This window comes from Heterodontus francisci, chromosome 7, assembly GCF_036365525.1.
Source record: "Heterodontus francisci isolate sHetFra1 chromosome 7, sHetFra1.hap1, whole genome shotgun sequence".
Classification (NCBI taxonomy): domain Eukaryota; kingdom Metazoa; phylum Chordata; class Chondrichthyes; order Heterodontiformes; family Heterodontidae; genus Heterodontus; species Heterodontus francisci.
Window position 1 is genome coordinate 130815360 of NC_090377.1, and position 16357 is coordinate 130831716.

The 16357-nt window shown below is 46.5% G+C and overlaps 1 protein-coding gene across 3 annotated transcripts in view; it reads right to left on the reverse strand.

The window, feature by feature from the left end:
• Positions 1-16357, reverse strand: part of LOC137372321 (aldehyde oxidase 1-like) — a 119896-nt gene that overhangs the window by 11985 nt on the left and 91554 nt on the right. For all 3 annotated transcript variants that reach the window (XM_068036160.1, XM_068036159.1, XM_068036158.1), the window contains 5 exons: positions 15530-15625; positions 14625-14753; positions 12223-12297; positions 3132-3184; positions 648-762 (listed from right to left, as the gene is read on the reverse strand). In XM_068036160.1, coding sequence (XP_067892261.1) covers positions 648-762; positions 3132-3184; positions 12223-12297; positions 14625-14753; positions 15530-15625 — 468 coding nt within the window. The remainder of the gene's footprint in view (positions 1-647; positions 763-3131; positions 3185-12222; positions 12298-14624; positions 14754-15529; positions 15626-16357) is intronic.

Below are 16357 nucleotides of genomic sequence, written 5' to 3' on the forward strand. Positions count from 1 at the left end.
ATGTTTGATGAGATTGTTCTGCAAAACTCTGTTCTGCACCTGTGCGATGATAGGGGAGGCAGTGGCATAGTGGTAATATCACTGGACTAGTAATCCAGAGGTCCAGGCTAGAGCTCTGGAGACATGGCTTGGAATCCCACCACAGCAGATGGTGAAATTTGAAGTCAATTAATCTGGAATTAAAAAGCTAATGGTGACCATGAAACGATTGTCGTAAAAACCCATCTGGTTCACTAACGTCCTTTAGGGAGGGAAATCTGCTGTCCTTACCCGATCTGGCCTACATGTGACTCCAGGTCCACAGCAATGTGGTTGACTCTTGAAAATGTCCTCTGACAAATGGTCTGGCCACTCAGTTCTAGGGCAATTAGGGATGGGCAATAAATGTTGGCCAGCGATGCCCACATCCCACAAATGAATTTTTAAAAAAATTGGTAAATTATATATTTTAGAACTTTATTATATCATTCTGGTACTGACTGTACTAAGTATAACAATTTTTTTGATCCAGCTGATAACCCGTCCACAGATGCACCCCTTAAACTGACCAATCAAAATAGTCCAGACAGTCAAAAACTGCATATTATTATTACAGATTCCACATGCTGCTATAATCTCAGGTTCCCATTCCTACTTTTCATGCTCACCTTATGGTCTCCTGTCAGGCAGTCGATCTCCACCTCAGAACAGGCTGCTCCAAATACAAAGTAGCTGCCCATTATTCCTCCACCCGTATCCCAGTCTCCGAATGTATCATCAGTCCTAAAATGACCAACACATATATCCTTTTACTTTAGAGCTCAGTCTCACAGTGATCTAATTAACAACCACTGGGGAAATTACATTGAACTCTTAAAAATGTTTGGTGCAATTCACAGCGGAACAGAGTTAGAAGCTGTGAGGCTGGTGGTGAAGATGCACTTTCTAACTTCCCTTTCACCAAAACTATGTCATGAAGACCCCCACCTGCCAAGAATGAGGCATATTAATTTCATCATATAAACATCAATTTTAAACCATTGCAAGAGTGAAGAGATGACTTGTTTAAAGAGATCAGCGGTGGCTAGAAAAAACATTTGCATACTAAGAGTGCTTGGAAAAACAAAAGAATTGCTCACAGATTAAATTAACAGAGATTGGTCTGGGGAATAGTGATCCACATCTTGTCGGTGTAAGAGACAGCACTACACCCCTCCACCGAGAGCTTTGAAATCCACAACCCCAGGAGCGGTTGTTCCCAAATAAGGGGTTAGTCACATGACTAACCTGCTGGCCAACTTGGAGTTTTGAATTGTGCTCACGGGACTGTTTGAAGACAGAGACTGCAGATTGCAACTGAACTTGATGCCTCTCTCACTCTTTCACTAATCTCCGGATCCACTCAAGTCACTTAAACCTCAAGAGAGAAAAGACTCCCAGATCGAAACAAGTCTTAAAGCATGCACTGGGCCCCAATGAAACAGCAAGACTTACAGGCAACCAAAGACTCTACATCGAACTCAAAGGACAGTAAATAGAAACCCAGCTATTGCCTCAAACTTTCCCCCTTTATTCTTTCTACTTTAAGTTTCTGTCTCTATCTGCACGTGTGTAGATGCTAGCTTGTGCTAGCTTGGTTCAGTCAAGTATTCATAGTCGTTAACCAAGTTAGAGTTTAAGATTAATAAACTTCCAACTTTCTTGTTTAAATCTAAGAAAATCTGTCCAATTGATTTCCTTGCCTTACAATTAGAAGGCAGTGAACAAGGATTCACTGAGGGGGAGCTAAAACAGTGTTTTAAAAATTAAACCCTGTTACGGTTAAGCCAGAGAAAGGCTGAGAGGAAACCCCTAGACCCCTTTCTCACCTGGTCATAACTACTATTAAACACGATAATTGGAGCTGGGGAGCTACAGCAACAAGCAGCAAAACTAAACACTTTGACCCCCCTGTCTCCTAGGTCAAAGAGAGATCATAGTGGATGATTTATATTGTTATAGTTATGAGCAATGCACAATGTTCCCTCTAAGCTGTGCAGCCACACAGCAACCCAAAACATCACACGCAGGCCAAGCAAAAGTCAGCCCCTTTAAGTTACCGCCATGCACGGCTGCACAAAAAAAACTAAAGGGGCCGTGAACTTTTTAAAAATGGCCTGCGCAATTCAAAACATTAGAGGGCATGTTAGTGGTGTATTTGTCTTTCCTGCCAATTGCGTGGATTCTACCTTATGCCACATGACTCTGGATTACTCCTGGTGTTCATGTTTATTGATCCATGACTATGGAATCCTGGGGTGGGGGGGGGGCGCGGGGGTGATGTTGAGGTATGGAGAGTTAAATCTCTTTGTAAAACTGCTTCATTTTGGAAAAGCATCAACATCAGTCAATCAGCTGAATCTTCATTGCACCATCTCCTACTTTATAACATTCTTTCTCAGAATCCACGGAACTGTGGATCTATGGAATTTTCCTCACTATACCTCCTACACTATAAGGTTTTTCAGGGCAAATCATAATCAAATCCACCTTTTCTTCATTTATTCACTGTGTGGGCATCACCGGCAAGGCCAGCCAGCATTTATTGCCCATCCCTACTTGCCCTTGAGAAGGTGGTTGTGAGCCACCTTCTTGAGCCACTGCAGGCTGTGTGCTGAAGGTGTGCTATTAGGTAGGGAGTTCCAGGATTTTGATCCAGCAACAATAAAGGAACGACAATATATTTCTGAGTCAGGTGTGTGACTTGGAGAGGAACCTGGTGTTCCCATGCACCTGGTGCCCTTGTTCTTCTAGGTTGTGGAATTTGTGGGTTCAGAAGGAGCCTTGGCGAGTTCCTGCAGTCCCACTGCAGTAGATGGTCCCACTACTGAAATTTGGGCCAATAGTGGAGGGAGCAGGTGGTGAAGCGGGTGATGACCAATTGGGCTGCTTTGTCCTGGATAGTGTTGTGCTTCTTGAGTGAAACTTAAAGCTTATTTACCTTCTCTCCCCTCCTGCTCTTCTGCACCTTGGCGGGGAGTGTTACACTCGGGCCCTGAGATGATACGAGCCCAAACACTAACATGGTCTGCGCCTCACATTTCCTAAGCTTCTGTTGTGTCAGGACAATCTACAAATGTATGCATTCAGTTGGAATTAACAGTCATACTTACTTGGCGTAACCAGTTGTTGATAAGCTGACCTGCTTCATAAAAGCTTCTTTCACCTGTCAAAACACAGGTTATGTTAGTAACGTGCATTAGTAAGGTACGTTAAGAGCGTTGGTAAAGTGCAATGTTAATGTATTTGAATAGTAAAGTATGGAAGTAAGGTGAGTTTATAAGTTCGACTCGAAAGGTTAATTAATTGGTATTAATAAACTGCATTTGCAAGGTAAGTTAATAAGATGCAATTAGTACAGCATGTTAATAAGCAGCATTCCTAAGGAATGTTTATATGGTGCATTAGTCAAATATAGAAAGAAAAAAAGAAAGACCTGCATTTACCTTTCACAACCACAGGATGTCCCAAAATGCTTTACAGATAATGAAGTGCTATTGAAGTTTAGTCACTGCTGTGATGTCGGAAATGCGGCAGCCAATTTGCACACAGCAAGCTCTCACAAACAGCAATGTGGTCTTAATCAGATAATTTGTTTTTCTGATGTTGATTGAGTGATAAATATTGGCCAGGACTCCGGCATTAACTGCCCTGCTCTTCTTCAAAATAGCATCATGAAATCCTTCACACCCAGCTGAGAGGGCAGAAGAGACCTCGGTTTAATGTTTCATCCGAAAGTTGGCACCTCCAACAGCGCAGCACTCCCTCAGTACTGCACTGGCGTGTCAGCATTGATTTTTGTGCTCAAGTCCTGGAGTGGGACTTGAACCCATAACCTTCTGATTCAGGTAAGAGTGCTATCGATGAGGCATGGCTGACGAGTAAGGTTCATTAGTCAGGTAGATTAATAAGTAGGTTAAGAAGGTGCAATAGTCAGGTATGTAGGCGTGCGGAATTTGCATCTATAGAGTCTTTTCATAAGATATGTATAAATAGAGCACACAGACATAAACTGCCTTCTAAGAAAGTTGACATTGTGTGCTTTGGATAAGGTGATCAGGATGGTGTGATTGAGGATCTCAGGTTAGGAAAAAAATTGACAAAGGTGATGGAGACAGATTGTCCTCTGCAGTGAAGGATTTAAATCCCAGGAGATCATGGCCTGGTGTCCTGGCCAATATTATTTATTCCTCAACTAACATTATTAAACATATACATCTGATAGCTCCTGAAATTAGGTGCAGGGATCACTATGTGCAATTAACTCACAAACTTCATGCTGCCTGCTAATTATAATGATAGTGATGTGCAGACCAGCGCTGAATGCGCTGTTGAGTCACTGCACACTTCTGCAGGTGGCCCAAGTTCATGCAAGGCTTGCAGCACTTAAAGTTAACCTGCACTTCTTAAAGCCAGACTGCACCTCTTAGTAGTGAGGTGCATTTTGGTGGAAGCTATATTACTTGTTCCTTTGATATGTGAACTATTCTAAGACAAATAACATCCAAAGAAAACATGGGTTTTCATTATAACTTAACTAGTATATATATATATATATATATAGATATATATAGATATATAATATAATATAATCACCGCATTCCATGACAATATGAAAGGCGCTATTCCGCATAACGGCACCTCATCAGACCCCTTTCCTATCCTGAGTGGCGTGAAACAGGGCTGTGTTCTCGCATCTGCACTGTTTGGGATCTTCTTCTCCCTGCTGCTCTCACATGTGTTCAAGTCTTCAGAGAAGGAATTTTCCTCCACACTAGATCAGGTGGCAGGTTGTTCAACCTTGCCAGTCTAAGAGCGAAGACCAAAGTACGGAAAGTCCTCATCAGGGAACTCCTCTTTGTTGACGATGCTGCATTAACATTTCACACTGAAGAGTGTCTGCAGAGACTCATCGACAGGATTGCGGCTGCCTGCAACGAATTTGGCCTAACCATCAGCCTCAAGAAAACGAACATCATAGGACAGGACATCAGAATGCTCCATCCATCAATATCGGTGACCACGCTCTGGAAGTGGTTCAAGAGTTCACCTACCTAGGCTCAACTATCACCAGTAACCTGTCTCTCGATGCAGAAATCAACAAGCGCATGGGAAAGGCTTCCACTGCTATGTCCAGACTGGCCAAGAGAGTGTGGGAAAATGGCGCACTGACACGGAACACAAAAGTCCGAGTGTTTCAACCCTGTGTCCTCAGTACCTTGCTCTACGGCAGTGAGGCCTGGACAATGTATGTCAGCCAAGAGCGACGTCTCAATTCATTCCATCTTCGCTGCCTCCGGGGAATCCTTGGCATCAGGTGGCAGGACCATATCTCCAATACAGAAGACCTCGAGGCGGCCAACATCCCCAGCATATACACCCTACTGAGGCAGCAGCGCTTGAGATGGCTTGGCCATGTGAGCCGCATGGAAGATGGCAGGATCCCCAAGGACACATTGTACAACGAGCTCGTCACTGGTACCAGACCCACCGGCCGTCCATGTCTCCACTTTAAAGACGTCTGCAAACGCGACTTGAAGTCCTGTGACATTGATCATAAATCGTGGGAGTCAGTTGCCAGCGATCAGCAGAGCTGGCGGGCAGCCATAAAGGCGGGGCTAAAGTGTGGCGAGTCGAAGAGACTCAGCAGTTGGCAGCAAAAAAAAGACAGAAGCGCAAGGGGAGAGCCAACTGTGTAACAGCCCCGACAACCAATTTTATCTGTAGCACCTGTGGAAGAGTCTGTCACTCTAGAATTGGCCTTTATAGCCACTCCAGGCGCTGCTTCGCAAACCACTGACCACCTCCAGGCGCTTACCCATTGTCTCTCGAGACAAGGAGGCCAAAGAAGAAGAATATAATGGGGAGGCAGTAGGATAGTAGTAATGTCACAGGACTAATAATCCCAGGCCAATGCTCCGGGGACATGGGTTTGAATCCCATCATGGTAGATGGTGAAATTTGAATTCAATTAATAAATCTGGAAAGCGAGTCTAATGGTGACCATGAAACGATTGTTGTAAAAACCCATCTGGTTCACTAATGTCCTTGAGGGAAGGAAATCTGCTGTCCTTACCTGGTCAGCCTACATGTGACTCCAGACCCACAGCAATGTGGTTGATTCTGAAATGGCCTAGCAAACCACTCAGTTCCAGGGCAATTAGCAATGGGCAATAAATGCTGACCTAGCCAGTGATACACAAATCCCACAAAAATGAATAAAAAATACAAACAGTTACTGCATGAGCCTAAACACACCTCACTCTGTCAGGCTACACCCACAACTCCCTGGTCATATGTGACACAACATCATTCCGCTGGTGACCTTCACTTACCGCTTCTTAAGGTGGTCCTCTCTTAAGGTTGTTCCACAACAGAAGCAGGGGCTGGAAGTGGTGAAAGTAAAATCAAAGACCATGGAAAACTTACAAAGATGGAACAACCGGCAAAGCAGCGTGCCCCAAGGCTCTCCGATGCTGTGCTGGAGGCCTTAGTACAGAGGACAGAGGCCTCTTCTCTCTGGGGGCCAGAGATTCCTTCAGGCAGATACAGAGGTGGCAATGGCAGCAGGTCGCTGTTGTGGTCAATGTCAGCGATTAGCCCTGAGCACTTGGATGCAGTGCCAAAAGAAGTTTAATGATCTCAGTGATGAAGGTTGGTGAAAGAATCTTCACATGCAGTACCCTACCAACTGGCCCACTAGTGTCACACACTGCTCTTTTCACCATAGTCCTTCATTCGCAGATCAACAATCTCTCTCAACTTTGACTCATACTTCACATTCATAACCTCACCTGACTATACTCCAGAAAGCCAGTTGGTGAAGAATAGAACTGGAGCCAATCTTCACACTTTTAGAAGCATTTATTTACGGAGTTATACATTATAAACATGCGCCTCCTAACCCAACAACCACAGTTTCAGTCTGTGTCTATTTATTGGCACGCAAGTGAATCCACAGTTAATAACCCACCACCTGTACAAATAATATACAATCAACACAATTCACCCTCAGACATTTACCACAGTTGCAAAACTCACACTCATCTGACGGGCTGCAGACACTGCCAGCTATTCAACTGTAGCGAGCGCATCACCAAAATACATTGCACCACACTCACTGACTCAATGCCCTTTCTCTGGCAGAACAAGGTGACCCGTAATTGGCAGCAGCAGCAGGCACAGCTGCATGTGCTTACCCCATGGAGGAGGTGATGCTGGCCATCATTGGAGCAGCCATGAGGCATAGAGTTATACAGCACAGAAACATGCCCTTTGTGTCTGTGTCAGCCATCAAGCACCTATCTATTTTATTCCCATTTTATAGCACTTGGCCCGTAACCTTGTATGCTATAGCGTTTCAAGTGCTCATCTAAATACTTCTTAAATGTTGTGGATTTCTGCCTCTACCACCCCCTCAGGCAGTGTGTTCCAGATTCCAACCACCCTCTGGGTCAAAATATTTTTCCTCAAATCCCCTCTAAACCTCCTGTCCCTTACCTTAAATCATTGCCCCCGATTATTGACCCCTCCACTAAGGGAAAAAGTTTCTTCCTATCTATCCTATCAATGCCCCTCATAATATTATATACCTCAATCAAGTCCCCCCTCAGCCTTCTCTGCTCTAAGGAAAACAGCCCTAGCCTATCCAGTTTCTCTTCATTAGCTGAAATGTTCCAACCCAGGCAACATCCTGGTGAAACTCCTCTGTACCCTCTCCAGTGCAATCACATCCTTCCGATGGTGTGGTGTCCAGAACTGTACACAGTACTCTAGCTGTGACCCAGCAAGCATTTTATACAGCTCCATCAAACCCTCCCTGCTCTTATAGTCTATGCCTCGGCTAATAAAGGGAAGTATCCCATATGCCTTCCTAACCACCTTATCTACCGGTGCTGCTGCCTTCAGTGATCTATGGACAAGCATCCCAAGGTCCCTCTGACCCATTTTACTTCCTAGGGTCCTACCATCTTCCCTTGCCTTGTTAGTCTCCCCAAAATGCATCACCTCATACTTCTCAGGATTAAATTCCATTTGCCACTGCTCCGCCCATCTTACCAGCCCATCTGTATCGTCCTGTAACCTAAGGCTTTCCCCCTCACTATTTACGGCACCAATTTTTGTGTCAACTGCGAACTTGCTGATCATACCTCCGATATTCACGTCTAAATCATTAATGTAGACTACAAACAGCAAGGGTCCCAGCACTGATCCCTGTGGTACACCACTGGTCACAGGCTTTCACTCGCAAAAACAACCCTTGACCATCACCCTCTGCCTCCTGCCACTAAGCCAACTTTGGATCCAATTTGACAAATTGCCCTGGATCCCATCAGCTCTCACCTTCTTCACCAGTCTCCCATACGGGACCTTATCAAAAGCCTTACTGAAGTCCATGTAGACTACATCAACTGCTTTACCCTCAACTACACATCTGGTCACCTCCTCGAAAAATCCATCAAGTTTGTTAGACATGATCTGCCCCTGACAAAGCCATGCTGACTATCCCTGATTAATCCCTGCCTCTCCAAGTGGAGATTAATCCTGTGCCTTCAGAATTTTTTCCAATAGTTTCCCTACCACTGATGCTGGACTCACTGACCTGTAATTACCTGGTTTATCCCTGCTATCCTTCTTGACTGAGGCAATGGCCAGCAGCAGGGCTGAAACCATCAAGTATGATGGTATGTTCCTGCCTAACCCACCTTCTCATAGCCTACTTCAACCTCTTCCCACAATCTGTTATTATTTACAATCTGCAGATGGTGTCACCACACGCTTCTTGTTTTCCCCCCCAATTTTCTCACCCCCAACTCTGCCCTTGTACCTTTATGCATTCAGATATCCAAGAACCGCTGCCTGGCCAGGCAATGGTGTCGAAGGCTGAAAGCCTAGAGGAAAAAGAGACTGATGAAGAAACCCCATTGCTTAATTGCTTTGTGTTAGCTGTGGCTCAGTTGGTAGCACTGTCACCCTGTAAGTTACAAAGTTGTGGGTTTAAGTCCCCCTTTAAGACTTGAGCACAAAAATCAAAGTTGACACTCCACTAAGGGAGTGCTGCACTATTGGAGGTACCATCTTTTGGATGAGACCCGAAACTAAGGTCCTATCTGCCCTCTTAGGTGGCTGTAAATGAGCCTGTCACACTATTTCGAAGAAGAGTAGAGGAGCTCTCCCTGGTGTTCTGGCCAATATTTATCCCTCATTCAACATCACAAAAAGCAGATAATGTAGTTATTATCACATTGTGGGAGTTTGCTGTGTGCAATTTGGCTTCCACATTTCCTACATTACAACACTGACTTCACTTCAAAAGTACCTCATTGGCTGGAAAGAACTTTGAGATGTCTGGTGAAAAGCACGATGCAAATGCAAATCTTTCTTTCTTTCGATCTGGCACCAACTCAGATACTGGTACTGTTCATAATTTAATTTAAGATGGTAGCATAGAGGCGGGATCTGCACGTCACTAGGCATGTGTGAGCTGAAGCCAGGCCAGAGGAAAAGGATCGTGTGGCTGCCAGCTCCCCAGAGGGTAAGGTCGCACACAAGTTCTGCTGAAGTGCACTCAGCTGAGAACTCCAAAGGGTCGTAGTACAGGAAAAGGCTGATGCGTATCCACAATGGAATGCTTGGTGCATTGTCAGGCCTGCCAAAAAGCCTGCTTCACAGTCAGGGAGCACGGACGAGTCTGGCTCCAACTTGGCACAGGGCTTTGCACGGAGGTTGGAGTCCATTCTTTCTCGCATGGAAGTGGTGGCCAACACCATGAGGGCACTTGTAGACCTCAGCATGATGCAGCACAGGCAGAAGCTATCGAAGTCCGAGTGCTGCAGTGGAAACTCAGACTAAGGTCATGAAATCCCAGCTTGTTGCAATGCAGGCTCAGACTGCTGCCATCATGGCTGCGGATCTCAGTGCTCAGAGGAACTTGCAGGGTCTCACAGCAGTTCAGAAATCTGTGCTCCGGCAGGATTGCTGAGCCACCGCTCCTGGGAAATGGCAATGGTTCAGTGGAGCATGAAACTGCTGTCCTCTCTCAGGATGACAGCATTCATCCTCCCACCACTGCCACTCGCCCTTTCTGTTGCCAGCCAGCCCAGACTACTGCCACCCATACAGAGGTGGTACAGTCTGAAGCCAGGCCTTCTTGGCCCAGAGCTGCATGGGGGTGTCCCCCAAGCCATCTGCAGTCTTCCCCACTGAAAGTCAGCAGCCTTCCACCAACCTTGCTGCAGCCATTGGGGTAGCACTGTGTAGGAACACTAGGACAGGCAAAGGCACCCACAAGACAGGCACTAAGGGCACTCACAAGGGTGATTATTTGAATTTTGTACAGATTATTGGATGTTTTGTGGTAGCTTTCATTTCAGGGATGTGGCCAAGAGGGCACTTTGACGGTCTGTAACCGAGCGATAAGGTGTGGGATAATGAGGAGCTGGTGTTTTATTCACGGGAACCAGAGTCGAATTAGGCATTCATGGACAGGCTGTCCAGAAGATGGATGTGCTGGCTGCTTGCTCCCTTCCTCCTCCTAAGGTCGTTATCAAATCCATGGTGGCAAGAGCTGTGCCCTGATGATGGTCAGATTGGGGAAAATACTGCAGACCACCATGAATCGGGACACCTGCTCCAGCGAGTACTGGAGGTTCCTCTAGAGCAGTTCAGGCAGTGGAACAATTGCTTTAGCACCCGAATGATCTACTTGATAATGGTTCTCGTGGCAGCATGGCTCTCATTGTAAGCATGGTGACCATGTGTGGTTGGGTTGCAGAGGGGAGGGGAACCATGAGCCAGGTGTTGAGCAGATAAACCTCATCAAGTAGCCACCCTCTGATTTGACATAATGGCTGAAAGATTGCAGGAACAATAGACTGGCGCAGGAAGAACACATGATGACTGCTGCCAGGATAGCGGGTATTCACCAGCTGAGCATGGTCGCACACCAACTGCACATTCAGCGAGTGGTAACCTTTGTGGTTTGGGTACATCTCAGCGTTTAGATGCAGTGCTTGCACAGCCATGTGTGTGCATTCGATGGCGCCCTACAGCATGGAAAGCCCGCTAACCTGGCAACCACATGCACGCTCCACCTGCTGCTCTCTGTTGAAAGAGAACATCATGTAATCCCCTCTCCTGACATACAGAGCCTCAGTCACCTCTCTGGTACAGCAATGAATGGGAGATATTAGATATGTCCAGCCTGGAAGGAGTCCGATGTGTCTAAATTTGGGGCCACAGCCACCTCCACCACTGCTGGCGGCTCGTCCTTGCTTGGTTCTGAGGCAACAGGTCTGATTCCAGAGTTCTGTGGGTACTTGCCTCATGAATTACAGATGATGAACACACTGCTCCTGGCTTAGGTGTAGGTCGAAAAAGCACTCCTGGAAGAACCCAAGTGCTGAGAGGCCTTCTCTCCCTCCTCCCTCTGTGAGCAGCTTGTCTTCTTATTTGCTGCCTCCGCACTACCTCCCTGTCATACTGCAGCCCACGGGGGACTGCCACTATGGCACCCATGACTGGAAGCAAGTGATGTGTCCTGAACCCTTGCAGTACCACGTGCAGCACCAATTCCTGCAGCCTTGGTCAACTGTAAACAACTCCTTAAAAACACCCAGCTCTTCCACAGAGCCAGTAGAAAGTAAGCAGCAACTAACCTGCAAGTTGATGATGATTCCTCTAAAGAGTGCCGGTAGGGGTGTCCTATGTGCTGCTGAACACATGTTAACTAGAGTGGCAAGGTCCAAAGTGGCAGCACTGGCATTAAATCAGTGTTAGACGCTGACTGACATGACAATCTGCCTACTTTGCATGTTTCCGGCACACACTCATAAGGCCTGGTCTAATGCCCTCACCAAGATGGCGTTCCGCATCAGTCACACCGGAAGTGAGTGGAAGCAGTGCAGACACTATTTTGGTATTAAGTTGGCACCCATAGCACTGATGTTACCGGCCTTATAGTGCTCAATTTTGCAACCATTATATGTTCATTATCATACTGCTGTCTGTGGGATCTTACTGTGTGCAAATTGGCTGCCACATTTCCTACATTACAGCAATAACTTCACTTTGGAAGTTATTTCATTGGCTGTAAGGAGCTTTGGGATGTCCTGAGATTGTGTAAGCTCTACATAAATGCACATTGTTTCTTCTTTAAATGTCCTTTCATTAAAACTGCATGAATAGTTTGTACAGGTGACTCACCCAGTCGTTCCAGGTGCCTTTGGGATTTTCATGCATGAAAGGTTCCAGTCGTCGCAGGAGAGTTTGACAAGCAGCCTGAGAGAAACACAAACAAACCATGGTTAAGAAAATGCTATGTGGAATCTATATTGACACAGAAAAATACCCTGGAACTAGAATCCAGGCAAAGTGCAAACAACCACTTACATCACCTAGGAATAGGCTTTCACTGGTAAAGATAATGGGATGTGCTCAAATCAGCACTAACCACCTGATCCCCAAGATACTTTGAACACATCATCAGAAGTTACAACGAGATGAGGTTTGTTTGTTTTTTCAATTCATTCTCAGGATGTTGGCATTGCTGGCAAGGTCATCATTTATTACCAATCTCTGGTTGCCCTGAAAAGATGGTGGTGGGCCTTCTTATCCTTTGTGGTGGTTTGATGCAACTAAGTGACTTGGTCAGTCACTTCAGAGGGCAGTTAAGAGTTAACCACATTGGTGTGGGACTGGAATCACATGGACCAGACTGGGTAAGAACTGCAGATCCACCTACCTAATGAACCAGTTGGGTTTTTTGCAACAATCGAACAGCTTCATGGTCACTTTTCCTAACACCAGCTTCTTATTTCCAGATTTTGTAAAACTGAGTTCAAGTTCTCAGACTGCCACAGTAGGATTTGAACTCACTTTTACTGGAAAATTAGTCCAGTAACATGATATAATTGGAACAGTGTCGAGTTGACTCCGGATATTTCATACTTTGGAAAGAAAAGCTGGTTACCCAGCCTCTTGGACACATGAGAGTTGGGGGGGTGAGGGGGGGGTGGTCCAATGGAGATTAGAAAGGGGGAAAGATGAGACTGAAGTTTTCTTTTTACAGGTTAAATGTGTTTTAACATCATATATAAAAGTCCAGCTGGTGACATCTGGTGGGTGGTGGGTTCTTGATAATTATCTTGTTTCCTGGAAACCCGATACCAAAATCTTTATGAGTCCACTGAGCAGGGGCTAGGTCTGAAGGAATAAAAACAGAAAATGCTGGAAATACTCTGCAGGTCAGACAGAGTTAAAGGACTGAGTTTTACAGCCCCGTATTGGCAGACCTGGATGCAGAGGGCTGGGAAAATAGCAGGGAGCTGCACCGGGACAGCTCCCTGAACCATTCCCACCACCGGGGATCTTTCCCGGAGCAGTCTGGGAAGCTGCAGAAAATTTGCATTTTTAAGGCCCCAATTAGGAGAGATTTTGTGGCCTCTTCCCCCATTTTGCCGGCGGCGGAGTGGCCCTCACGGTGTGCAGAGGCTTCCAGCTCAATGGAGGCAGCTTCCCTGCGGCAAGCTAGGAGAGCCTTTGGCACATGCAGCTATAAAGGCACTATGTTTATAAAAGGCCACAGTCATGGCCAAGACCAATCCAGTGGAGGGGTTTCCCCTCCAACCCACTTGCCATACCAATCTAGATCCCAGCGAGGGTGCCTCCATGATGAGGTGGCCTCGTGGTCCCCGATTTGCCTCAGCAGTGTCCACCTCTCCCATTGGGGCTGCTAAGGCTCCAGAGCTTCCGCCTTGCTCAGAAAGTGCAGCTCAGGACCCCCATTTGATCCCGATGCCCACGGCAAAATCCAGCCCCATTTTCAAGTTGATGGCCTTTCATCACACAGGAGCTTATTACCCCACAAAGCCTTTTTTTATGCTATTCCTTGTCAACTTCTGAGGCAGCTTCCATGCTGGGCAGGTCTGTGGAGCCCTCGATGTGGCAGCTGCCACGCTGATTCTGGTGGGACCCTATGGCAAGGGGGGGTTAAGATCTTTCCTCTAGGATGAAAACAACCCAGAGTCTGTCCAGGTTTGGGAGGGCATTTACCCTAATGGTGGTTCTGCCCCACGGTGGATGAAAGTGTCCTCTGCCATCAGAAAGATTAGGCCTCAATGTCTGAGCTCACAGACAAAGAATGGCCTCTGGCTGAAGAAGCAGAGGCTGAAGCCAGTGAAACTGTATCCTAGAACGGGCCAGGAGAGGATGGGAGAAAATTGAAAGAAGGAAAAAAAATTATTAGGGCTAACAATGAAGCCAGAGGCCATCGTAACATTTTCCTTTAATCCATTAGCCTCAGTAACTGTTCCAGATCAACCACCCCTTGTGTCGAGAGAGCAGATCTTCTTGTGCATTAGAGGATCTCATGATCATTGGTAATCGATGGGCAGAGCTACATACGTGGATGGCAGTACCCAGGCCAGAGAACGATAGAGAGCCAGCAGTATAACTTTGGGGTTGCCAGCTGCATATCACTGAACTCACGGAGGCTTTAATGCAGCAATTAGTTTAAGCTCCTTCTTCCTTACAATAGCACAGTCTAATCATCAATGGAATCCTCTCTGAAGCCCTGATTGCATCTTGAGCTCGAATTCCAACTTTACCTTCACGGCCATGCCATTGAGATCAGTACTGAAGGATGCCGCAGTCGGGCTGGTATTGGGCACCATGCCAGTGGAGGTTTCGTTCAAGTGAATAGATGACATTGGAATCTTCAGCTCATGGCTTGCGATCTGCAGGTTCAGGAAGGGACAGGAATTAGCTTGGTCAAGAATGGGATGTTTCATCAAAGGGGTGGCCTAAGGGTGGGGGTCTGCTCCCAAGGCCAAACTCTTCCTCTGATGCATTGCAGTCTGTCTCTGGTGGGTCTTTTTGAAAATTTCCATTACTTCATGACTTTCAACCTAACTATATATATATATATATATATATATATGCGTGATCAAATGGGTCGGTCATCCTTTTTGTGTTCAGTCTCAGGGACCCCAAATTCCACCCCCCACCGCCCACCCTTTCCCTGCCCAACAGCAGGAGACTTACTTGACCTGGGTTAGGCCAGGAATCCTGCAGGTTCTGCCAGGAGACTGGGGGAGCCCTGTGGATTTGAGGGTTTCTGTGACCAGCAGAGTGAGTTTGAAGATGACAAAGAGCAACCAGGAGGAGGAAGTCAGTCCGATTTTCATTCTCCCCCACCCCAGCCCAGGGTCTCTGAGATTGAGCCTTTATTTTAGTTTCAGTTTACAGGAACCCCTTTGTAAGTTATTGGAACCTAAGTATTAAATTGATGAGTTGACAAGGGGCAATAAAGTCAGGCAGGGTTACCAACCAGGGTTACCGACCCTTGTTGGAAGGTAACCATGTGTGGACCTTGGGTGAGGACAGAATTTAGTTTGACCCTTGCTGAATAGCCTTCCGGATACTGACAAGTGAGGAAGGCGGATGTTGGCAGTGACTGTCACCCCCACTCTAAACCATAAGCAAATGAAGAGTGAAATGAACCGCCCATTACCTGAATAATCTTGGTATGAAGGCCCTGCCCCAACTCTGTTCCACCATGAGTCAACAGAACAGATCCATCCACATAGACGTGGAGCAAAGCCCCAGCCTTTAAAGAAAAATGAGATGTATGAATTATTAATCTCTCGTAAACTGTGCAGCTCCTTGGGTCCAAAGTGTGCCATCAATCCATTAGGGAAACCAGCCACACAGCTTTGACCCGAGAGACCCACTCTAATAAGACATCAAATGGTTTTAACTCAGTATGACTTCACCTCTCCCCCTCCACATGGCCCTGTGTGACTGCCCCTCCCCTCCTCATTGCCCTCAGTGACACTGCCCCCTCCCCTCCGCATGACCCTCAGTATCACTGCCCCCTCCCCTCCACATGGCCGTCAGAGTCACTGTCCCCAATTTCCCCTCACTCCACATTGCTGTCAGTGTTATTGCCCCCTCCACACATTGCTTGCCCTCTTACCGTGTGAGCCATGCCAGTAAGCTCTGTTTGATCTCATCAAGGTAACTCACAAGTAGGCCTCCGGGAAATTTTGGCTTCATTGCTACCACTTCCTGTGGCCTTTTTTTGGTGAGGTGCCATAATATTAAATAGAAGTTGCAACGGAGACTCGAGGAATCCTTGGGCCAGAAATCACCTCAGTTGAACATAAAACCGGGAGGAGCAAACATATCCCAGGACTCACCACAATCCCTCTTTACCTCCAGGAAATTTCCTGCTACCTTCGCTTCCCACCCCGATTACTTATGCTGGCATTGCACTGGAATGCTGATTGTTACATGCTTAAAGCTTCAAACCATGCCCCCTCTGGCAAGGCCAGCAGTG